Source organism: Hippocampus zosterae, chromosome 12 (assembly GCF_025434085.1).
Source record: "Hippocampus zosterae strain Florida chromosome 12, ASM2543408v3, whole genome shotgun sequence".
NCBI lineage: Eukaryota > Metazoa > Chordata > Actinopteri > Syngnathiformes > Syngnathidae > Hippocampus > Hippocampus zosterae.
Genome location: NC_067462.1, coordinates 20773965 through 20801107, shown reverse-complemented (window position 1 = coordinate 20801107; position 27143 = coordinate 20773965). Strand labels below are relative to the sequence as shown.

Below are 27143 nucleotides of genomic sequence, written 5' to 3'. Positions count from 1 at the left end.
ATAATAATTACTGATTGTCAATTAATCATCAACATAGCAACCGTGAAAAGATGAGTGAACGTTTGTCTACCTGGCGTAATACTGGGTGTATCGCGAACTTCATTCTCATGCTTGGCCCGATAATGCCTCAGCATGGTGGAGGTGCTTCTCTTGGTGTATGACAATTCGACTTGGCAAATTCGACATTTCACCTGTAATGAAATGTGAATAAGAAGTAACTAAGAGTTACCTTGAAATGTATTCGGATTAGAATGGTACAACACATGTCAATAATCTGAGAGGCACTCGGCGAGTGCCTCTCGCAGAGAGGCTCTCGGCGACAGAAGGCGATTTGAATAAATAAATAAATAATACCTTATTCTCCAGGACATCAAAATGGTCCCACACGGCGGATGATTTGCGTCTCTGCTCCATAATCGGCAAGGAAGGCAAGGCACGAACACGAAGTCTGCACTGACACGAACTTCGACAAGCGAGCGTGAGTGAGGTCTGGCTTGTTTCGGCAGGTGGCATTGTGTAGCCACTAGCCAGACGCACTTCCTTATAAACACTGTGTGGCGGGCTTTTGCTGCGTCAACGCCCTCTGCACTGAGTCGACGCCCCCTGGACAAAGTGGCGCAGCCTGGACTGTGCCAAGCAGCCGATGCAGTCTAAACTACACCGGTGCAGTTCACGTGTCAATTAGCAGCCTGAACTGTGTCAACACAGCCGATGTGTCAATTAGCAGCCTGGACTGTGTCAACGCAGCCGGTGTGTCAATTAGCAGCCTGGACTGTGTCAACGCAGCCGGTGTGTCAATTAGAAGCCTGGACGGTGTCAATGCAGTTCACGTGTCAATCACGTGACGTAATGAAGCAGCACATGCATCGACACGTGGTTTGCCCTGTGAGCCCGGCGCATGTGTCAATGCATCGGTGTCGCTGGACCCATCACTAGCCACAACAGTAATACCCTCGCCTCGCATTCTCATGGTCTCGCCATATCTCGGAGATTTCGAAATTTCGACGAGAACGGAAGCCACAAAGGGTGCATGTGTCACAAAAGGAAGATTAATCATTGAATGTTGAGTATTTGAATAGCGTTTAGAGTAAACTAATTCATGCGTGATCGGCCAGGTGTGCGTGTGTGTGTGTGTGTGTGTGTGTGTGTACACACATACATACATATATATACAGTATACAGGTATATATTTTAAAATTTTCCCGGAATTTTCAGGAAAGTCCACTTTCATCTCTGAAACATACATGTGTGACAACAGAAGCAACAAAGTGCAACAATAAATTGCCCAAAAACTGTTTATAACACAAGAACTGCAGTATACAGTACAGGTACTGCATATGAACAAAATATAGTATCAAAAAATTGTACTATTTGCTCCAAAATGAGGCTAGTATCAGACCTAGGTAGCTTTTCTTTCAACTCACTGTTTCTAACTTGACCACCCCTAGATCACCACCCAAGACTCAGCTCTGATGTCGTGCAACCAACTTTTTAAGCCAGCCACGGAACGCTTCGAAGTCCTCGATGCCCATAGTTAGCACTATAGAGCTCGCCTTCTCTCTTATCAGCGGACCAGTTTTGCGGAAGCTTTTTACCACGATAACAGTCAAACCATTCTAGGAAACGTTCATTGACTCGACTGTCGAGCCGCAAGCAATTCACTCTAAGCAGGGAAATTATTCAAAAAAAAATTCAAAAAAATAGTACAAACAACCTACATCAATCAGAGTTAAAATGATCAATTCTAAACATTAAATATAATGATAAATCAGAACTAAGTTGATAAATAGAGAAAGGTATTGAAATACCCATTATTAATACAAGAGAAAATTGACACAAGAGTGCCAGGGTGAGGATGTATATAATCTCGATACAAACCAAAAGTTGTAAAAATATCACGGTTAAGGGTAAAGTATGAGCTTTAATGGAGACTTCTTCTTACGTTTTCTTTTCTGATTGATATAAAAATGATTTAGTAGATATAAAGACATAACGGGGTAGGACTAGATAAGTTTTTTACTTCATCCTACTCCCTTGAACAAAATAACTGTTGAATGAAGACTGATTTCTTTCTTTTTACCTTTTTATCTACCTTATTTTCTGTCAAATTATTACTGTATATGTTTTATGTTCAATAAACAAACAAATTGCCAGAATCGGACTGAGAAAGAATCACCTCCTTGTTTTTCAAAGTCTCATTGATTTGAGTCTTTCCAACTCCAAGCGTCTCCTGAACCAAAATAGGTGAAATTCAGTATGGTACATGTATACTGTCACTTAACCAATTCAATTTTAAGTATGGCCTGTAAAAATATGTCGTACAACACACTAGTGCAAATATGATCATAATAATCTGATTCTGACTTCCAGCTAAATCCCACAAAGTCTTTAAAAAAATATCTCATTCTTGCACCAAATCCTTTTGATCAAACTACTCTCACCCATCTGTCTGTTATCTTTCCTCATTGACCAGGATGTTATTTTGTCCCATCATCCACAAACCAATCTGCAAAGCTGTTTTTACTGATTGCTTCGTCACACAGCATCAGTTCTCCCTTTCTTAGCCTCAGGTCAGCTCAGAGAATGATGTGAATGTCACTGGGAATGAAATATTGATGCAAGGCCTTGCTTCTTTCTCCTGCCCTGAGGCGTGGCGTTACACTTATCCAGTTCATGGGCAACAGGGGGAAAGTCAGGGAAGCATTGAAAGAACATAGGAATGCCGTAGTCCTGTTCATTTTCTCCCTTCGAAGCATCATTATCTTCTTCCTCAAACTAGGTAAAGCATAATCAGATTCACTTCATATGGGTCATTTCAGAGCTAAAACCATCCATGCTCAACATATACGACACCCTTCTAGCAAACATGGAATCAATCCCATGGAAATTAGGAACAGGAAAATAAATCCAAACAGTGGAGTTTGTGTTATGTGTGGAAACAAAGCACAGAAATGTACTGGTAGTCCTTTCTCACATAAAACATGCGACATAGTCAGAACACATCTAAGAGGATATCACCCATTTTAAATAGCACGGTCACTTTATGCAGTACTAGCTGGTTCGCCGCCCTCCGGGCGGCTCATCAGCTAGTTCCTGCGGAAGGCTGGTAAGGTGGTGGTTCGCCGTCCTCCGGGCGGCTCATCAGCTGGTTCCTGCGGAAGGCTGGTAAGGTGGGCCTTCGGCCCACAAAAGTGTTGTTGCTTTGTTCAACTTTTTGTTCATCTTCATTGATTATCGCGAAAATAAAGAGATGTTTAGCTCTACTAAATAACTAACAATTTTATTGCAATGCTTGTGGGTAGACAATATTTTTTCGCTAAGATGCCCGCGCGATCGTAGTGAGCCACTACCTGAGCGGCGCAGTGGCGGCGCGCAGTGGCGGCGCGCAGCGGCGCGGTGAAGTAGGTACGTTTTGAAAAGGGACAGACGGAAGGACAGACCGCGTGCGGGACGACGCGCAATATATATATAGAAGATATATGCAGCTGCATATATGCTTACATCTTGTATTTTATATTTTATCTTGCATTCTGAATTGTGTAGGGTTCATTTTTTAAATGTATTTTGTGCATGCAAATACTTCATATTTTTCTCCTTCCCACTAAATTTTGCTGCTGTAAATTACGAATGTGAGACAAATAAAGGTTTTATTATCTTAGCTTATATGGACCATAAAATATCTGACGTGAAAAATAATCGATTCCAGCCCTTGTCATGATGAAGAATGTTGTAAAGAAATACAGTGTAGCTGATTAAGACTAACAAGCAATTCCAAGCATGACAACTGCATAACTCACCATTGATCCAATCAGCCTTGGGTTCATGAACCTTGAATTCCGGCTTAAAGAGATCCTCCACAGTCAGTTTGGTGTCGCTTCCAGCTTGGGTGTCAACTGCAAATATAAGTCATACATTGAGATACTCTCGCCCACATTATGTACCAAAATAGAATGCCTGTTACCCCTATTGGAATTATTTTGTGATGGATGAATGAAACATAATACTGGTGTTGTGCATGCTTGTTTGAAATTCAAATCTAGATTTTACCTCTCAGGACAGTTGCACATAAATCACATTATGTTTCCCAGCTAGCTAATCCAAATAACATTGAAAATGATCCATGTCTTTTGACAACTATATGAGTACCAATATTGGATGTTTTATTATTTTTTTTATTTTGTATAGTCATTCATCTGTCCAGCTACATCCTCTGCTGACATCAGCGTGAATTGATGTCCCTTACAAAAAGGAAAGTTTCAAAGTGTAGGAGCTTCAAAGGGAAACTATTACGGTGTTTGTTTGTTTATTTGTTCTTTTGGACTAGAGGCCTTTTGTATTCTACAGTGTAAAAGTATTTGACATGTTTGCATTGCTGCATACCCTCCTATTGATTCTCACTTATTTTGTTATGTCATGTCCCAGAAGCAATACAAGGAATCAACAGGGACTGAACTTGTCATTTTCTGATGGCTGCTCTAATGATGTCCTCTAATTAATCCATTTTAATGGTCAATTCGGAAATCGCTCTACAACACTCACACAGTTTGTATATGCCAGCTATGCATATTTGTAACATCATTTGTAACAACCAAAACCCACAATACTGTACACTGTATTTCCATGATCATGAGTCGACGAGAAATAATTGTCCCAGGAAATGTTTCACTTTGGAATAATTTGCTAAATGGGCATGGAACGTTTTTTTTTTTTTTAAATAGGACAGATGCTGATTGTGAGCAGAAGAGGAGGGCCAAATGATTTTGAATGTCAGCCACATTGGCTTTCCTTGCAAACCCTGCACAGCATATTTGCACTTGGAGGCCTAGAGGGTAACCAACCATGGAATACAACAGTGGCTGAAAAGTGCAGGGGATGATCTCAATCACATCAGGCACCAGGGTTGTTTCTTATAGCAAATCCCATTTCTTAATACATTAGCTTTTCAACTCACAGATTCGTTAAAAGAAAATTACAGCTTTCAAATGTTGTGAAACAGATAGCTTGCTAGATAGATAGCTTGATAGATCGATCGATCGGTCGATCGATAGATAGATGCATATTAAAATGCATGGGCTAGTAATTTTATTGGCTAACTAAAAAGGACTTGTGCCACAACGAAAACAATTACACCCAAAAACACTTTGTGATGCTGTGCATTTTTCTTCCATATAAACCCACACTCCAAGCAAAATTGAGCTCCCCAAAAAGTGGTGCAATAGACATTTTGTGGAAACGGATCAAACTTGGCACTGTGGCATTATCAAATGTTTGCAGAAAAAGGGGTTAGCCTCCAAGGATATTCATGCTGAAATGGCTGCCAGATTTGAGGATGATGCTTCAGCTTTGGATCACCCAAGGCCCAGACGTCCTGCCGCAGCCACCTCCTCAGGAAACCATCGCCCGTATTCACCACATCGTGATGGATGACTGACATTTAACTTTTAATGAGTAAGCTAATGCAGTAGGCATCTCCCCTGAACAAGTTGAGATGAATCTGAATAACAAAGGTGGCATGTCAGAAATTTCTGCTTGGTGAATAGTACAACTTTTGACGCATGATCAAAAGCACACCCAGCTGGTCATGTCGCATGTCATAAAACGCAAAACTGAGAAAGAGGTTTATGTAACATAAAAGCAGAGCTGCCAAATGTGACAGAATCACTAAGTGAATGCTAACATGCTATGCCCATTACACATCAAGATTGTTCCGATAAATAGAAAAAAATATTCTGACCTGCTGCTGCCCACTGCTGGTGAAGGCTTGTTTTTGGTTCTGCTCTCCTGTTTTTTTTTGCCCCCCCCCCCCCCCCCCCCCCATTCTGTGACTGGAGGCGCAGGCAGTGTCGTCGCCCCTTTTCCATAGCTCGAATTGACGGCATATTAACGTGTTCACGGTCGCATGCTCAAAAGGGGTAAGGAGAAAGTACAGACTTATGTAGTGTTACCCCTTAAGATTCTACAAAGTATTAGGGGTGCCCAAACTTTCTGGATCGAAGATCTACTTTTCGATCAACTAACCTCCCGGGATCTATCCTTACCGGCACGCGCATGCGCACGCGCACGCGCACAAACACACACACACACACACACACATACACACACACACACACACACACACGCCATGATGAGAAACAGCCTGAAACTGAGGCATGCCACACACTTTAGCAGCCTGTTAACTATCGTAGCTCACACGTACCGTTTTAAAGTGCTTCCCTGGGCACTCCTAGATTCCTATTCTTTGCTCGTGCCCTCAGTGAATTGTACAAGAAGCAAACTCTGAATGAGAATCATAACGATAAAAGATTTAGCGCAACAGCTCTGATCACAAGCTGCAACATTCGAACCGGAAGCAATGATTGACATTTTAGGCCCGACCCAACGGGCCGGGCTCAGGCTCGGGGGGCCCGATCTTACCTCTATGCATACTGATATATGACTGATAGTGACCTGAAAACACCCCTCCCTTTCAATAAACAGTGCCTCTGAAATTACCTGGAGCAGATTATTTCTAGCATTGTAGATTGTTTGGGTAGTTTCGAATTAATGAGATCAATGAAGTTCATCGTTTTGAACTGTATGAATAATTTACAAGTGTGTATACAAAATGACGGCTGGATGTTTATCAATTTTCCGGTTCCTCCTCTACATTTTTTATTTTGTCCCTCTCACACAGCGGTTTTCTAAGAAGACCAGTTCAGAAAACGGTAATGTGAGTATATTAAAAAAAAAAAGAGTGAGTTGAGTTTGTATCATCAACATTTTAATTGCTTGAGCTACCAGTAAATAACACACATCAACATATTTACACAGTTCATAAATGTGCCACTGTAAGCCCGTATACCTTCATACAACCCATTGTACTGTTGTGCTTTTTTAAAGGGAAAATGTGTTTGGCATGTGTACTTAAACACAATTTGACAAAAAAAAAAAAACTGACTCTTGAGTCTGACATGGAATTTTACCTGGTGTGAGGACAATGACTGACATGGTGATGAGGGAGCAAACTACGAGGATGACCAGCAAGGCAATGGCGATGCCCTTCCAGTTCCTTTGAGGTGGACTCACCCCACCAAGGTCCTGCAAAGAGAAATATAGGTCAAACAAGTTAACACCGAAAGACCCTTTTCAGCTGTCACACGCCGTACATCATGGGTCAGCAACGTAATGGGCCTCTTCCAAAAATAGTTCACCAATGATAGGGGATTGTGGTTTTCTAGGTGTTGTATGTTGTACAAGTGAAAAATGGAAAAGGTTTATAGAAAGACTGAGTACTAGACTGGCCTGCCTGCAGTCCAGACGTGTCTCCCATTGAACATTAGTAGTGCATTTTGAAGTGTAAAATATGACAATGGAGACTAAGCAGCAAGAAAGAACTGCACCTCCAAAGCTTCAACAATTAAAGTTGTCCGTTCCCAAAAGTTTATTGTTGTTAAAAGAAAAGGCAATGTAACACAGTCGTAAACATGACTGTCCTAGCTTTTTTGGAATATGTGAAAGACATAAATTTCTAAGTTAATGATTATTTGCTAAAACAATAACATTTATCAATTTGGACATTAAACATCGAGTCTTTGTAGACTGTTCAATTAATTACATGATAACATGATTTTCAAATCATGGCATTCTGTTTTTATTTAGGGCGGCCCGGTAGTCCAGTGGTTAGCACATTGGCTTCACAGTGCAGAGGTACCGGGTTCGATTCCAGCTCCGGCCTCCCTGTGTGGAGCATGTTCTCCCCGGGCCTGCGTGGGTTTTCTCCGGGTGCTCCGGTTTCCTCCCACATTCCAAAAACATGCATGGCAGGCTGATTGAACACTCTAAAATTGTCCCTAGGTGTGAGTGTGGGTGTGGATGGTTGTTCGTCTCTGTGTGCCCTGCGATTGGCTGGCAACCAATTCAGGGTGTCGCCCGCCTGCTCTCCGAAGACAGCTGGGATAGGCTCCAGCACCCCCCGCGACCCTAGTGAGGATCAAGTGGCTCGGAAGATGAATGAATGAATGTTTTTCTTTATATTTAACAAAATGTCCCAACTTCATTGAAATTGGCTTTGTATATTATCCATCCATCCATTTTCTAATCCGCTTAACCTCATGGGGGTCGTGGGCGTGCTGGAGCCTGTCCCAGCTGTCTTCCGACAGTAGGCAGGGGACACCTTGAACTGGTTGCCATCCAATCGCAGAACACAATGTAGCAAACAGCCATTTACACTCACACCTAGGGACAATTCGGAGTGCCCAATCAACAAGCCATGCATGTTTTTGGAATGTGAGAAGAAACCGGAGTACCCGGAGAAAACCCACGCAGAACATGCAAACTCCACACAGGAAGCTCGGAGCCGGAATCAAACCCTGCACCTCTGTGCTGTGTGGATGACATGCTAACCAATTCAATGCTGCCCGCATTATGTATTAATAATAATAATTTCATATGATCGATTGTCATTTGAGCAACTTTTGCTATTTCAGAGGCGTGAATCAAACTTGTAACCGTCACACTAATCAGTCGAGAAGAAGTAGCTCTCAGCTTCAAAAAGGTTGGTGACCCCTATTGTGCAGGAAGCCCAGCATTCCGCTATGCCACTGCCTGCCATGATTGTTGCCTCGTAACGCGTTCACTTCACGCTAAACACCAGCCTGCAACGCGGGCTTTAAAAATGTCGACTCCAGGAGACACTTCATGCCCAAGTTTTTCCTCATAAAGTAAAGGTGTGCCCAGTTGTTACATTTACACTTTATAGGTTATTTAATTTAAGTATTGTCCTCTTTCAGTGAAAGTGTCCCCAGACAGGCTTTGTTTAATTTACAGCACTTTCTATAAATACAATACAGTCGGCCAGGTCTATATGCTCAAGTTCACACTATTAAATGTTTCACAATTGTTAAAAGCGTTGAAATATATCTTTGTTTAATTTACAACACTTTTAATAGCCTATACATATAGGTTATGATCGGGTTCAGACTCCTTCAGTCTATAAAAAAATAAAACATAAAATAAAATAACAATGTTCATTGCTCATAAAGCACTTTAAGTATGCCTAAATGCTTTCTTGACTCCTTCCTTACTGACCACTGAGTGACCCCTGGTCCAAGAAGCTAATACTGTATGACATGTTAAATAAAAACATTTTGTTGTTTTTTTTTTCACATATAAAACACATGTGATTCTATGCAATTCTGAGTTTTGGGGAGTCAAACCCTCACATTTCTTTGGCCCGCGTGGTTTTGCCACGACGCCGTGAGGAATGTCCCTTATTTCCAGATCTGAAAGGTGGCAACCCTACCTACCCTCAGAAGCGACCCCACATTCCCTTTGTTTGGAAGGCTACAGCCAATTCCCTTATTTTGATTTTAATAAACCAAGTGCTGGTAGTGGATGTTGGTGTCTAATTCGTGGCCAGGGGGGCATTTGTGTCCTGCAGGATATGTGACATCAAACGTTAATGTGGCCATCACCATTTTTTGCCATGTCATCGCCCTGGGCATTTTTTCACTTATGGGCTACTGTAGCTCACCCTCATGACAGCTTTTAGCTAAACGCCATTCTGAAGTGACACAAAGTGAAAGGAAATGTTCTTCTGTCGTGTCTTTTCCACATGGGCACCTGACAGGTCTTGAAGTCACGAAGAACATGGCTGTGCTCAAATAAATCAGAGGTCATCACTCAAGTAGACAGACATGCTGAGGAGTACGCAAAATACAAAGGGAGATGAATGAGAGAGGTCCGCGTCACCAATCTTGTTTACGTTCTATAGAATCGTTAATGTTTGGAACTGTTTTCATCAAGATTGAGAGGATTGGATTAGTTGTGCTTATTTTGGAACACTTGAACCCTGCAGAATACTTGATGCGGCCCAGACAGACTCAGACTCTCCAGTGGCCTCCACATAAACTGAGTTTGAGACCCCCTGTTCGAGCAGGCATGTCAAAACCGGGTAGCTGAATTACTCATTAAACAATGAATTCATGGTTATGGACCTTGAACTCTGGTTTAAAGCCAAACAAGGCCTATTTACATTACCTTTTCATTTCTTGAAATTCTGTCTTGAAAGCAATGCAATAAATGTGTACAGTAAATGGCTGTGAGTCTAGTGCAGAAGTGGTTTGAACCAACATATCAGTGGTAAAGCACAAAATAATGAGGAAAATAATGAACGTAAATAAACAAGATCTTAAAAAATAAGTATGAAATTATAAATTCCACTTAGGTGCACAAATAAATTTAACTGTTCCTAAATGCTCCATGAATCAATTTCACACCGTGTAACATTGGAGAAGAAAAGGTCAAGTGCATCTAACTTCACTGCGATGAGGTCACTTGACATTCATGACAAATACATCAAATAAAATCCACCATCTTGCCGTATACTCGAACCACTCCTTACAGGACTGAAATATTCATTTGGGTGATTTGGGTCTCAATGCGCGTCACCCAGAAGTGATGTCATTGGCAGGGCTCCAGACTATTTTTTTAATCTCGTAGCACAGTCGCCCCTAATTCAACATTTTCGCGGTGCATGCTGTAAATTGACTTGCAAAGTAAACATTCAAGTTTATTTTACTGATTCACAATGTTACTTATAATACACAGTAACTCATCCCAAAACAGATTATCGTGCCTTCTTTCGCCTTGACAGTTGTCTCACAAAATTATTTCAACTTGTTATTAGGATTTGTCTACTCTGGCAGGTGACATTTGTAAGAAAATAGGAACTGCTCATCCTATTTGCCATTGTTCAGCATTTACAAGAGTCATGTGTAACCTACAGGATAAATTTGCACACAGAACCACTTCTTTTCTCAAATTAGTCAGTCACAGAACTATTCGGTAAAATGGGAATTAAAATTTAATCCCAGAATTCCACTCATACCATGTCTGTTTTTTTATTAAATTTTCCCCCTTTCAATATAAATAAAAAATATAATATTAAAAACTCTGACATAGCCCAGCAAATATAACCATTTTAATGCAACATTTAAAAAGCTCAACAATGCAACCTCAAGAATATTCACTTTGGGATTAATATGTGCCAACTAAACTCTCACTGAGTACAACTGCTTCCAGACAAAATTCAACTTTGGCGCTGAAGATGTCAACAAAATTTTGCAAGGAGAATTTCGCACTTTTGGACATGCCAGGTAGGTTGCCTAGTTTGATTTGATGACATTGTTTAACGAGTAAAAATACAATAAATCAGTCTTTATATTGCATGCCCTGTCACTACATCGAAAAGAGATTTTGCTGGTTTGAGAACTCATCCTGCTGTCATGTTCTAACTTCCGGATGCTCGCTTACTGTGAAGTGACATCACCAAAAGTAATCACTTGCCAAATAAAATATACATAAAGTCCTGCTGAGTACAAATGGAAGGTAGCGTTCATCGAATAGATAAATGTGTCAGTCATCTGGATAGGTTTATCAGATAGAGCTACCATTGAAGTAGATCAGTGTCAGTTTATCTACTAGTAACTGATTTATATCAATGGGTAAGTTTGACTTTGTTAAGAACGATTGACTCCTTTAATGCTAAGTACGAAGCACGTTTGAATTAATTCTGCTCCTTTGTCTGTTTCTTAGCGGGTGCTTTCACTCCCACGTTGCGCACAGATCAACATTTTGCTGCTGCGTGTCTTTTTTACAAGCTGAAATAATTCCTATTTACCTTGGTTTCAACAGCCTCGAAACATACCTTGTAGTGAGCTGTCAGCACATTGTCTGACGTTGAAAATGCGAACCGATTCCAAACGAACCAACAAAATGCTGTCTCTTCAGTGAACTAGCACCTCTCTGTCAGAAAAAAAATAATATTTCATGATGCAAACTAAGCAAAAAAAAAAAAGTTATCCCAGCGGGTACGTGACATGAATTTTGATGTTGAAGTTTGGGTTTTGATGTGAGACTGATGGTGAATTGACATCAGATGCCCACTTACAGATTGCGTGGATGAAAAATTTACTTTTGGGGCAAAATGCGACCATTTCTATCAATGAGCAGCGCCTTTGATTTGGTCACATAGCTAAGGTGAGCATTCCGTCGGTTCTGATCTGATGCTCAGATCACCCATTTTGCTGATGAATGATGATTGATGACAAACTCCTCCCCCCAAAAAAGACTCACTACTCACTAATTGAAGTGGATTTATGTCCGTCAGTGTTAACATACCTAACCGGGTCAAGTACCTATAGATCATTTAGTCCATCATTGATGTAACACCTAATTCATTAACGGCAGACAAACACGCACAAATGGTCTCCTGCATGTTTGTTGGCAGTGGTGAATAAACAGGCCCCAAAGCACCTTGAATAAGTTTAATCCATTAAGTGATTTTTCACCCACACAAATCTTATCATGTGATTGTCATTGTGTTAGTGCTGTCTGAGTTGCATCTACTGAGTTGAACCTTTTCAGCATGGATGAGCGGACGGATCTGTGTTGTGCTGCTGATGCTATTTAACCATCAGTGGCTCTGTGCTTAATGGGAGTTTGTGTTGTGGTTTTCCATCCATCCATTCATCCATTTTCAAGACCACTTCTCTTGAACAGGATCACGGGGAGTTGCTGGAGCCTATTCCAACGACGGTAACTTGAGGAGGAAGGCAAACTACACCCTGAATTGGTCACCATGAGTCGCAGGGTACATATAGAGACAAAAGAAAATTCACACCCACGTTCACACCGCCACGCAGTGGGAACTGATCACTGCCCGCACACAAATCCAGCGTGTGCACCAATACACCATCAGCGAGCTGTGCTGTTATTTTTTTACTCTTAGTAAAAATATTACTTTAAAGGCAGTTGCTGTTGGCTGTTGGCTGTAAACGCCCCTCAAAAACACATAGAACTTGGTGTTTACTCAGAGGCAGCCTTAAAAGAAAAAGAAATGCGTTCAAACCTCGTTTTTCGAACGTCTCTATTCTCGACCAAATCGATTTTCGACCAAAAATTCAGAGTTTTTATGCCTCGGTTTACGACCGAAAATCGGTTCTCGACCAAACCGAGCAGACTTGAATGCATCATTTGACTCCTCTCGCCTTCCTTACACGGGGAAGAGACACTTTCTCGGTTAAATGAGGAAGTGACACTTCCTCTTGTGGTGTTTCATTGTGAGCAGACGTGTTCAATAAAGATTTTTTTTTTAAAGCGTGTGGTTTCAGTTTTCGAACTAATCGGTCTTCGAACAGCCTTCTGGAACGAAATATGGTCGAAAACAGACTTAAGACGGTAACATGAATAAATAAAAGCAAAAAGAGTGCTGTGCAGGCATTTATCAAAAAGTGCCACCGTGATAAAGCTATGGCTAACAAAACAATTACTCTATTAAGTGACAATGTGATATCCCACTCCTGGATTTGTTTTTCTAAAAAGAAGGAAAAATAAATTGGGGGGGGGTTCGAAAATACATAAAATAAACCAAAAAATGTTAACTTGGAAGGAAAATTTCTTTCAATGGAGGAGCTGTTGTCACTCTTTCCTCGTTACTTGAGATTAAAGCACAATAAGCACTTATGTTTTTGAGTCATAACTCAAGTTGCTAATTTTAGGACATGCGACTTGCTTGCCAAAAACTGGGTGTGACTCGACTGAAACAAAATGACTTAACAAGTCATCTTGTTTATAGTTTGAAATCTTTAAACTCCAAATTTTAACACATTTGCCTTTTTAGGAAGGAAAACAAGAAACGAAAAGTGGGTGTTTGTTTCATTCATGGCACCTCAGCAACCCAGTCAAGTCAAGTACAGCTTTATTGTCAAATGCGCTGTTTGTGCAACATACAGCACAGATGAAATATGTTCCCTCTCAACCAGACAAGACAACAAGAGGAGCCGCTGTGGGTGCCCGCGCCGCCATCAACGTCACCTGTTGGTGTGAAGTGGCAACGTAAATGTCAACAGCAAGGGAGCAACTCTGAAGACCATTAATTTGAATTAAAGGATTTTGTTTTGCTTGCTAAGATGGCAAAACATAGTTTGCAGAATGAAGAAAACAACTGCAAAGTCTAATTGAATTCATCAATACAAAATCCACAGACAGATAAGCTCACGTCACAGTTTACCTAGCGATATGAATATAATAATATTCAAAAAATGTGAATGTGAACATTTAAATACAGCTAAGTAACACAACTAGAGGCGGGATAATTTGTGAAAACTGGCCGAACAGTTTGTTTTGACTGTGGTGTTTTCCGTTTGCATAGTCATGCACTGTACCCTCTTTATATATACATTCATTCATTCATCTTCCGAGCCGCTTGATCCTCACTAGGGTCGCGGGGGGTGCTGGAGCCTATCCCAGCTGTCTTCGGGCAGTAGGCGGGGTACACCCCGAATTGGTTGCCAGCCAATCGCAGGGCACACAGAGACGAACAACCATTCACACCCTCACTCACAATTTAGAGTGATCAATCAGCCTGCCATGCATGTTTTTGGAACGTGGGAGGAAACCGGAGTACCCGGAGAAAACCCACGCAGGCCCGGGGAGAACGCAAACTCGCAAACACGCAAACTCCACACAGGGAGGCCGGAGCTGGAACTGAACCCGGTACCTCTGCACTGTGAAGTCGAGGTGCTAACCACTGGACCACCGGGCTGCCAATATCTATATATATATATTAGAGCTGTCAAACGATTAAAATCTAATTAAAAATGCAACTGTCATAATTAACTCAAATGGACTAAAAAATTAATCGTGATTACTCACACATTTTTTATCGTTTATGAATTTCCTTTTACATTTTTTGTCCTATTTTTCCCCCATTTTAATGCTTTCACCAACATGGAATCATGAATCAGTTTTCTATGTGCCAAATGCATATATTTACTGAAATAACAATTTAGATTTTCAATTTTACATGAACATTTTTCACTTGGAGCAGTTATTCACACATAATCTCTCACACAATAGTACTGTCCATCAACAACAGTGAAAACAATATTTTGTCACAACAGCTGCTTTAACAGCTTTTTTATAGAATCAAAACAGAGCAATATCTTCTATATATATACTGCGCGTCGTCCCGCACGCGGTGTGTCCTTCCGTCTGTCCCTTTTCAAAACGTACCTACTTCACCGCGCCGCTGTGCGCCGCCACTGCGCCGCTCAGGCAGTGGCTCACTACGATCGCGCGGGCATCTTAGCGAAAAAGTGTTGTGTACCCACAAGCATTGCAATGAAATTGTTAGTTATTTAGTAGAGCTAAACATCTCTTTATTTTCACGATAAGCAATGAAGATGAACAAAAAGTTGAACCAAGCAACAACACTTTTGTGGGCCAAAGGCCCACCTTACCAGCCTTCCGCAGGAACTAGCTGATGAGCCGCCCGGAGGGCGGCGAACCACCACCTTACCAGCCTTCCGCAGGAACTAGCTGATGAGCTGCCCGGAGGGCTGCGAACCAGCTAGTAACATTATAAAGTGCACATCTAAGGTAAACTAGTACTCAGCCTATAGTAGATTTAAACCATGGTTGCATACTTTGTTTTTCTCAAGTTTACTTTGAACACAGCAATCTGTTTCTGTATGTTTGTTGAAGAATAACGAGACACCGGACACCAGTGTTCATTATGTGCCGCTGTATTCAAAACTGCCCGCCGTACAAAAAAGCGCACGCACTTCTCCCGTGCTGCTGGGGTAAACCATTCTGAAAGGGGTGGGGGGGTCACTCCCCCTAACACAGTCAGGCTATGTTGATTGTGCTGGTCCTTCTTGTGCGGAAGTCTTTCTACAGTTTTTGTCTAGACCTCATTTCGAATGACAACACTGGACACGTTTTATTTTCACTAGGTCGCTACCACTGTCAGACAAACACAGAGAAGCTCCACCCGCTCTATTTATATGGACGCAGAACACTGTAACCTTCCACACAAAATAGTTCCAAACAAGTAACATCCGCTTGTGACGTGTGCCGCGTTAATCTCGCGAGAAAAAATTTAATCCCGTTAAAATTCATTTAAATTAATGCCTATAAAACGCGCTAAACTGACAGCTCTATATATATATATATATATATATATATATATATATATATATATATATATATATATATATATATATATATATATACTGTATATATCATTTTTACAATACTTTTCGAGTGTGATTAGTTCAAAATATGTTTTATTGACACTCCCCTTATGTTGTGACTGAGCAAGATTTTGACTTGACTTTCTCAAACCCCCCCCCCCAAAACAGGGATTTGGGAGTTCATTGACACTTGAAGGTTGTGACTTAAGACCTGCACATACTTTGTATATGACTTCCTCTCACTTGTTGTTTAGTGTTATTTCTTTCATAATGAAGTAAACATTTTTGGTAAAAAAATAAAATAAAATAATAATAATAATAAAAACTATCTAGATCAGCTGAAAATTACACACCGGTAATTGTTCTACTTGTGATCATGTGATCGGATCTACCTCTGGTACCAGATTCTTTGTATAGATGAAACCAAGATCAACTTGTATCAGAAAGGTGTGAAGAATGAAAATAAGAGCTCTCATCCATCCATCCATCCATCCAACCAACCATTTTCTGATCCTTTTTACCCTTGTGCGCTAACCAGTTGACCACCGGGCCGCCCACCTCTCATACCCACAAGCATAAAACATGTTGAGTCAGGCGTGGTGTCATCATACAGTATAGTACAGGGGGAAGTCTTTGTACTCAGCACGTGACTTGGCTGTTGACCCTCCGATCTGCATCTATGGAAACAAAGGAATGCTGCGTGCATTTTGAGGGTTCCATTGATCAAACCGAGTACAAAAAGCTTGTTTGCACCAATCTGATTAACCATGGAGCATTTTGTGTATGCATTAGTATCTGGTGAGAAACCAGCAACATTTGCAATGCTCCTTCCTCCGACTCCATGTCTCAGCCTTTGTGTGAGGGGGTCTCAAATGGTATCTTCCACAACATATGCTGTCAGAGATAAGATAAATTAAACCTCTCTCATATAAATATCTTATCTCTCCAGGCTTTCTGCCCTCAATTACCCATAAAGCCCTGCGGGTTAAACACAATCCACTAATATACCTCGATTGGACAGAGAGGAAGAGAAAACATGAACTAATTAGAAGTTAATTGTTTGAATAAAAAGGTTCATTTCATATATAGGTATGCTACGACTTCATTTTATTTTTTTATGACGGAATTGTTGCTTTCTTGAACACGGCACACAACAAAGGAAGAAATATGTCTCAATAAGAATCACTGCAAAACATTCTAATTTACAGCTTCTGGCCTCTAATGTGGTACTTAATGTTTGATGCAACTTTGGCACTTCTTTCTGTAAACTCAATGGGAGTGTGCCAACGCACCTCTTTTAATTTAGCCCAGTAGTGCAGTGAATTGGAACGATTAGGAAACAATCATATACAACACAATTATCTTGTGTTGTATATGAAAAGTTACACCCTAAACTTATACTGTACCTAAGGTGAAAAAGTTCTCCCTTTGACGTTTTTTTTTCCACTTCTGCTTGGTCTTTTCAGTAAAAATACCTTTGCAATAATCAATTCTCTTGGAGATAAAAGCATGGCTAAAATGTTCCTCGTCTGCTTGCAGCATGCAATTCTTGAATGACTTTTTCAGCTGGTAAATGGCTGTTTTAGAAGTTGATTTGATATGATTGCCGAAAGTCATGCCTGAGTCTTTTACCATCCCAAGATTTTGGACTTGGTTTTGGGTTTCGAAAGACAGTGACTAATGGTGTTTTCTAACAATCCTCTTTTCATTATTTCCGAATCCAAAAACCTTTTTTGTTTCTGTTTAACCGAAGGAATCTTTACCTCATGCAGTTGTTAATTGGCTTGAGGCAGTGACATTGCACAAAACACATTCCTCAGTACACAAAACACATTTTTGTACACAAAAATATGCTTTTGTACACAATATTTGCCAGTATTCGTATGCACAAATTTAACATCATAACGGAGGACCCCTTCCCCCAATTACTCCATTAAATTCAAGTTGGAGGATTACTAGCGTGATCAAATGTTAGCACTGACTGGAAACATTTCACAAGTTACACATACAGTACATGCTGTAAAGCTATCAACTCTATGTGTGCATGCATGCAGTATGTGTTTAGGTATTTATTTGTTTATTTTTATTAGATGATGCCGCTCCATGTGTTGGAGTAAGCGACACAATTTATACCATACCATGTCTATATGGATAGGGATCAATACTTTAGACATGCTGTGTAGTACTCCTTCATTACACTGAGGACAAATAGCACCTAGCTAAAAGTACTCTAAATCTGCCTCCACATAGTACGGTCTCATTTCATTTCATTTTATTTAGGAGCAGGCCATTTAAATCATCCTCAGTTTAATAACACAATTATGAGAAGTAGTAGAGGCGCAAAGAGTTTTGACTAAGTGTAAAAAAAAAAAGATTTATTTTTATAGGATGTGTCAAGGCATAGAGCAGAACCTGATAAAAGATTCTCCTCCCAAAAGTCATGACACAGCAAATGAACTTTATCACAGTCATTACATCCTCAACCAGGACAATATATTTTTCAATACATTTACAGTCAGTATGCAGTAAAGTACTAGAGGGCGTATTGTGGGTCAAATGGCTTCTTGTAGATAGAGTGGTCAAGTAAACATTGCAGGTGTTTTTTTTTCTCCAGTCAATATGATGTGCAGGAAAATTGTAAATAGTACTGCGATTTATCCATTTGTGTTCATATTGTATTTAATTGAAAGATGTTTGTTGTTGTTTTTTTTCTCTTTCTCCTTTCTTCTTTCCACATACATTCTTGCTGCTGGAGGCTGTAAATTTCCCCATTGTGGGACGAATAAAGGATATCTTATCTTATCTTCAATCACAAAGTAATAAAAGACCTAAAAGATTTGCAGATTGAGAAATGTAACACTCCATCTCCAACTTGACATATATGTGCAGTATACTGTATATAATAAATGAATGTATCAAAGGAAGTCCTCCACACATTCAAAGCACCAACACACATAATACTGGTTGCAGAGAGGCAAGGTTGTTTTGACTTTTTTTTGCCTCGACATTTTTTGTTTGTTTGTGAATAAGTGATTTCTAATGCATTCACTCATTTCAAATAAAGGTTCCGTTCTGCACTACAGCATAACAGACTCTCTAATCTGTTCGGGTATTTCAAATAAAGGCACGAGCATAACACACCGCTGTAAATCATCGTCAAATAGTAACGGGAAAATCCAGGTCTTTATTTTTTATGGGCTTGACAGTGAAAGGGCAAAGGCACATCGATTTATAGTATATAGTATAAATAAAGTGATTCCCACCATTGTGTTCCACCACTGTCAAGTTGTGAAAACCATACATATTGTGGCTTGTTCTGGAGGAAAATACTCTGCATCATATAGATGAAACTTAGCGGCTCTTCCACTAGAATGTTTTAAACAAAAACAAAACAAAACAAAAATGAAGGGGGAAATGATATTTTAAAAAGTATAACTTAATGACAACAGTGGTTCAGAACATAAAACTGAAAACCTTTGAAAATGTCTGTCAGAAGGGAGGTTCTTGAAGATGCCTGCATGACCAAACTGTTAAAATGGTCTTCTGCAACAAATGCAGTACCCATGCATTTGCAAAGCATTTACATGGCAGAATGCAGAGATGTGTTTGCATGTGTGCCAGTGACGAAAATTAGTTTCTCAATGTCAGGTTGGTCCAATTTGACACTCAGGAATAACCAAAAGGAGGAGACAGGAGACTCGATTCTGGTACCAGGAGGGAACGAGGAGAAGCGTTCGGTTTCAGTTCTCGGCACGTAACCCTAACGATCTCCCCCTTCACCTCCTCATTTATTGGGAAAGCTACTACATAGGTGTGTCCAACCTAAAGGTTGGGGGCTGTTGAACACACACTGAACTTGTTTGACTATGTGTGTATGTGAGTGCAATTTACGTACATGTGTGCAAATGTCACATAAACATCACGTTGCAGCTGGTGTTGATGTCTCCATTCACTGTTCACCCTTGCCTACTGTTTAGTCTTAACAGTTATCTCTTCCCAACCACGTCCTCGGAAAGGTGGTTGCGACCCTAACCTTTCATACAGTACAGCAAGCAAAAGTGATCATATAATGAAGAATATATAATGACTATAGATGTGAGTAAATAATAAAGGATATATCTTTATTGAAAGCATAAGCGTTCTTCATTGCAGGCAAAATCAACTAATGATTGCAAGCATAAGCATTCTTATTTGCGAGCATAAATTGACGATCGAATAATACGCGAATGTATGATTACTAAAAAATAATAAATCCAACATCAACCCAACCCATTAAAAAGGCACTTTTGGGTAAGACGAAAGTCAAGTTATCACATGTGTGTGCTATATGACTGCTGTCATAATGTTGGGGAGTACCTAGCGAATTACATGTGATGAATTTAATGTATCAAAATTATAATATTTACATTATTGTAATTACATTACAGGAGAATTAAAGTACAATTGCTTTTGGGAGAGAAAAAAATCATTGTAAAATCTTATTACAACATTTATTAAATACAGTACTTGTTTTCTAATGTCAACATTTTTCAGCCAAGGCCAATGCTTGTGATTTGCTTTCTTTGGATGCGTGCCATCCTACAGCTACACTAAATAGTCTTGTTATTGGTAGGACAATCATCAGCAACAATAGTGTAGGCCAATTATTTTATTACAATGCAAAGAGTGTCAGCCAGAGTGATGGTGTTGTCGACGTAGACACAATCCATGAGTCCAAGAGACATATTTGGGTACGTATCCTGCCAGCTTGTTTGTTTAGTCATGGAGGCAATCTTTGATTTTGATAGCATCTCAAAACAGAATGAAGGATGACCACATGGAACAGGTCCTGCTGCTTCGTTGTAATAAGTCAAGTTAAGTCAACTTCATTGTCAAATATGCTCTATGTGCAACATACAGCACAGATGATATTTCTTTCCTCTCAACCACAGTGCAATCACAAGAGTGAGAAGAGCCGCTGCGGGTACCCATGCCGCTATCAACAGAGCATTGAACATAAAATGACAAAATAATACAACACAACACATAACACACAGACAGTCATGCAATCTTAACCACTTTTTCTGCATACACGTTGCTGTTTGAAGCAGTTATAGATGAAAGAGGAGAGAATCCAAATATACTTTCACCTTTAACCATCACTATAACACTGATACTGATGATATACCAAAAATGAATGTCCACTGTAGTAACTGCTGTCCCTGAAAGGGTAAAGTAGCCCAACTCAATCCCTGAATGGATGTAGAAAGGTATGTCCCAAGACGTTTCTACTGATTGTGCCTAATGTACCTCATGGCAAGCAAGCAAATAAATAAATAAATAAATAAATGAACGAATGAATGAATGAATGAATAAATAAATAAATAAGTGATGAAAATGTCCCATGTAGGAGTGTCGCATGTTGTGTTTTCAGCCTTGAAATAAAGCATAGTCGTCAACCCTGCCGCCACAGTGATTGTTCACAACATGCACCATGACAACATGCCGTGGGCCGACTTCAAAATTAAAGCACTTTCCCCATCTTAACTAATTAGTACAAATGAAGCCATATGTATTAATTTGTCTATCTTTTAATTTGGATCCCTTTCAAAAATATACCGTATATCTGGGTGTAATGCGATGCAATTCTATACCAAGATGAAATGCAACTTGCAATGACAAAAACCATGTTGCCAAATTAATGTTTCATCACACAACTCCTCTACTCTATAGATTGTGCAGATATATGGTACCTAGTGAGAGTGGTGAGTATACATGTTATACTGTAAATGGATACGTTTAATTTTCTTGTCTTCTTCTGATCATTTTTTTCGAGACAAGCTTATATAAAGATGCTCACACGGACACCGGAAGCACAGCTCACTAAACCTGCTATGCTCATTAAAAATAATATCCTTCATTTTTTAAAAGTATGTCTGATGTATGTAAGTATAATATAGTGTCCTGAATCAATTCTTTTTTTTTAATTCCACAACATTATACGCTATAATGACAATATAATAGTGGATCCATGCACATACAATATTGCCAGAGCAGAAGGAGTCAGATGATTTAGAGCTGCGACATTGCTCGCATCTGGATTACCCTTGAAAAATGTATGAGCAATGACAAGAAACATTACACACATTAAAATAAAATGACATCAAGTCAAAAAATACTACAACTTGTAGGGGCTTAGTAGTTTGGTTTAGATGGGAAATTTCTCATTCCGCTCTACCGTGATTTATTGACAGACAAGAACACGCTGTTGCTCGAGGCTTGGCATTTGAAATTGATCTTGATGTCAATAGGAAATGAAAAGCTTACAGCTATCTGCTGTCCTTCCATTGTATTTAAAATTAAAAACAAGGATCTCAAGGATACCAATATTGGTCTGGTCCATAAGAGATACTGTACTTTTTTTAAACAATCAAATTTCTCTTCTTGCAGAAAGAAAACTGTGGTTCGCAAACTTGTTTTCGAGAGCCCCTCTTATTTAGGACATGAAACTTGAGTAGTACTTCCCCAAATATTGGAAAACTGATGTGAAATTGAATGGGTTTTGGGGGGGTTTTTTGCTTAATTTTTTTTTTACCTTATATTTGGAAGTTGATACAATTACTGAAGATTCATTCACTGCCTTTACGGCTCCGCTATGCCATTTACTCCATATCTCTCTTAAAATCAAAGAGTGCAGCACAGTCTGTACATTGCTTCCCGTCCATCCAGCCATCCATCCATTTTCTGATCGGCTTACCCTCACAAGGGTCGCCTGGCGTGCTGGAGACTATTCTACAGGGTTAGTACGGGTCCATAAAGTTAATAAAAATCAATAAAAAAAAATAATTTGTAAAATGATGTTCTTAATTGTCATGATTCGGTTTAGGGACCAACAGGTGGCACTGTAGGGCTCCCCCGGCAGCTGCACACCTGTTGGTCATAGATAATTAAGGCCTTAAAAGGACTCCCAGCCCGAACACTCAGTGTCGGGTCATTGTTGCTTCTTGCTACTGTCATGTTTGTTTGCTGCAGTCAGGTTTGTTTCAGTCATGTTTTGGTTGCTGTTATGTTTTATCTTCAGTCATGATTTTTGTTTGTTACTTTGGACTTTGTTTAAGATTTAGTTTTCTGTCTTTTAAATTCAATTCTTCAAATACACCCTGCTCCTATCTCCTGTCTGCTTTTTGTGGTCCACCACCACCATGCAACGTGACATTAATTGTCCATAATTTTCAGGGAAATCTTCTAAAATCCATAAAAATGAACCTGCGGTGTTCATTTCATTTGTGTATGTCATTTTCCCCACCCTTCCAATTCATAGTTTTGTCGGAACATGCAGGACCTGGCACCCGCTCTGCTTTTTTGCCGTCTCCGAATAGTTCCGACGATGATCACGTGATCACTTTGGGTCATTCCGGGAAACAACAATAGATTGACGCCATCCTGGGGCAGTGAATGGATGGTTTGGTTGCCGACTCGGCAAAAAATTACCGTATTTTCTGGAAAAATCTATTTATTGAATTTATCGATCTCAACAAGTGACAAATAAAAAATTGTCCGCTGCTATCTGCTGTGTGTGCCTCAGCTTAGCTTAGCTGTTGTTTCGGCTAGGCTAGCTTTTTGTTGTCGTAGATCAAAGCGTATTTGATTTATGACGGTTGAAACGAAAAGACGTGCGCGTGTGTACTAGGGATGTGAATCTCAGCACTGAGGACGATTCGATACACATCACGATCCACTGCCAGCGATGCGATACTTAAACGATACATGGAATTTTCTGGCGATACGATGCGATACGTTTCACCATCGTCACGATGCGATACGATTCGATACACATTAAGTTCAAATCAATGCGATCCGATACGATACAATGCAATTTGTTGCGATATTGTGCAATTGAACATGATGCAAATAAGCAAAGAAAAAAGCTTTTAAAAAGATGGAATTCAGTATGGTATTACAAAAAGGATACCACTTTATTCCTTATAAAGAGTAGAACTTGTAAAACAACTTATTTAAGCCCTTTCACAATTGGGTTTTGTGCAAAGAAAATGTAAACAATTTGACACCTGAGACTCACAGCTGTTGCTATAGTGTAAACACAAACAGACTCTCACTGAGTGTCTTATATGAAATATTCATATATATATATATATATATATATATATATATATATATATATATATATATATATATACAGTATATGAATCTATAGCGCAAGATGTCCACCCATCCACTGTAAGTGCAACTCTTTGCGCACTGTTCAGCGACACAGTAATCTCACTTCTCACTTTGTTGTACACATCGGGAATATGTTTGTAAGTGAACACAGACCTGTCTGGTATTTTATACCTGGGTTCCAAAACGTGCACGAGCTGTCTGAAACCCTCGTTGTCCACCACGCTAAGGCTGGAGGTCTTTGCATATGAAATAAGCAGTGGCCTTAGTTATAGCCATTGCGCGGTCACAGTGAGTTGCAAGGGGACTCCCAAAATAAGAGGCAATTTTTTTCTGATCCTGACCTGGTTTACCAAGAGTTTCTCCGGTGTCCGACGAGGAACTGGGCGGGGAAGCGGGAGGGAAACTTGTCGGTGATCTGGTGCCATCGGTTTAAGTGGGTCTGCATATTTGTGGTGCTGCCGTTGTATGGGTTCTTAGTGCGACATTCCTTGCAAATTACGGAGGTTTTATCAAGCTTTCCGTCTTTCTTTTCAAAGCCGTAGTATTTCCAAACATAAGATTTGAATGTTGCGGCTGCATTAAATATAGTAGTTTCCTTGCTGCTGCGTGCGCTAACTTCCATAATGTTTCGCTCGTTGTGTACTGGACTGTATGTGACGCACGGCTACCGTCCGTATTCAACACAAAACGCAAAGCAATGATGGTGCATTCATTGCGCCTAGGAAAGGGCAGATATGTGACGTTTAACATGAATAAAACGGCGATTGAATCGGATTTTACCAATACCCATCAATGCATCGTGATGAATCGCAATTTCACCGATACCCATCAATGCATCGTGATGAATCGCGATTTCACCCGTCAATCGCGTCGTACCCAGTGAATGAGCCGATGCACTCGGATCGCGGACGTGCGCATCGATGTATCGATTAATATCGATTATTTTCCACACCCTTAGTGTGTACATGTTCACACGGACGCACACAGAGCAGGGAGCAGCGGACTTTCGACTGTTGAGTTGCGCTTCGCTCGAGTGGCGTCGCTACAAATATTCCGGGACGATGCTATTTTCAAGTGGCGTGGCTGGAGAAGCCGGAGTTCCGTGTTTGGGTCGGAAAAATTGCTGCCGATTATGCATCGGCCTACTGCCGAGTGTGCAAGATGGGCATCTCCGTGAGAGGTAAAACTTGTCACAGCACACAGCAAAACAGAAGACGCGGAAGCAGGAAGTAGAGCGTTAGATCGTCACCAAGAGAGAAACGTATGGTACTCAAATTTAATCCAGCAAAATTCACAGACATCTCACGCCTTTGGTAGCATCGTGGATGTGACCGGCAGTTCCGCACTAGGACAGACGCCAACTGAGAGGGAATCGCAGTGAGGGAAGAGGCGGAGGAGGCGGCGGCGGAGGCACGGCACGGCACGCTCGACCACCAAGGCAGCGCGAGCAAGCGATAGCCAGCCGGCGTGGTTGGGCGAGAGGACGCTTCGGGACTCCGGTGGCGGTGCTGAACGGCTAATCCGGCAGCAGCGGCGGAAAACTTCGAACACTGCGGCGGTGCCGTCAGGGGAGGCCACAGGCTCACTGCTACGTCACCAACTTCCGGGTTGGCACAAAGATCACAGCACACCTCATCAACAAGCTGATGGTCGACTAGCAACAAAACCCAAAAATGCCGCCCAAACGAGGACAAGATATTAAACAGGACGAAGAATTCATGACCCTTACGCAAGTCAACGAACAACTCACGCAACAAAAAGAACTGTTCACAGCACTTATTCAGCAACAACAGGATCACTTCAAAGGATTTGTAAAGATGATACTGGATTCAACAAACACACGACTCGACAATTTTTCCAGGGAAGTTCAAGAACTGAAAACAAGTCTTAATTTTACCCAAAAGGAGGTTGATGACATTAAAAAACAACAAACGAATGGAACTGACCATTGCAAAGCCATGCAAACTGAAATCTATAAAGTATGTGACAGTATGCTTGTTTTAACTGACAAGATGGACTACTTAGAGGGACAATCTAAAAGAAATAACTTGATAATCGATGGAATTGAAGAAAGGCAAGGACAAACGTGGACCGAAACGGAGGAAAAAGTGCAGAAAATCTTCAAGGACCAACTGCAATTAAAGGAGACAATCGAGGTGGAAAGAGTCCACCGCACGGGGAGATACGAATCGGGAAGACCTCGACCAAGACCAGTCGTGGTGAAGTTTGAAAAATATAAGGACAAAACAATGATACAACAGAGAGCAAAATACCTAAAAGGCACCAAAATTTACATTAATGAAGATTATACAGCTACTGTACGTCAAAAAAGAAAAGAATTGCTTCCAAAACTAAAAGCGGCACGTGAAAGAGGGGAAATTGCCTACTTGAGGCACGACAAACTCATCGTCCACCCCCGCACCAGTACTCCAATTCAAAGGGCTCCACTTCAAGATGCTGAGAGCTGATTACCACCAGATGAAACTTAATGACTAAATACATATAGGAAACAAACAACACAAACATGGACTTTAAAATCTTTGATTACGCTGAACATAAGACATTCGATCCAGAGAACAACTTGGATCCAGACAATAATTTCTTCAATCATAATCACAGCATCACAAACTCAAAGTATTATACTGATGAACAATTCAACTCAAATGTAGAACTGAAAAATACATTTTCAGTGATACATATAAATAGTAGAAGTCTATACAAAAATTTCACCAAAATCGAAGAATATTTAACTACATTGAATAAATTTACAATTATTGCCATATCAGAAACTTGGCTTGATGATGAAAAAACAAGTGAAATGAAAATTGATGGATATGAAATGTATGCAACTCATAGGGAAGACAAAAAAGGAGGGGGAGTTGCAATATATGTAGATAAAACACTGAAATGCTGCAAAATTGAGAGCTTGACAAACACAACTGAGAATCTAATGGAATGTCTAACTTT

The 27143-nt window shown here is 40.3% G+C and overlaps 2 protein-coding genes across 3 annotated transcripts in view; both read right to left on the bottom strand.

Moving 5' to 3' along the window:
• The window catches only part of LOC127612091 (uncharacterized), a 202379-nt gene that overhangs the window by 53350 nt on the left and 121886 nt on the right, over positions 1-27143 (bottom strand). The window lies entirely within an intron of this gene.
• LOC127612043 (inactive dipeptidyl peptidase 10-like) overlaps positions 1-27143 on the bottom strand; it is a 197659-nt gene that overhangs the window by 78072 nt on the left and 92444 nt on the right. For both annotated transcript variants that reach the window (XM_052083005.1, XM_052083006.1), the window contains exons 2-3: positions 6963-7077; positions 3798-3893 (exon numbers count right to left, since the gene is read on the bottom strand). In XM_052083005.1, the coding sequence (XP_051938965.1) occupies positions 3798-3893; positions 6963-7077 (211 nt within the window). The remainder of the gene's footprint in view (positions 1-3797; positions 3894-6962; positions 7078-27143) is intronic.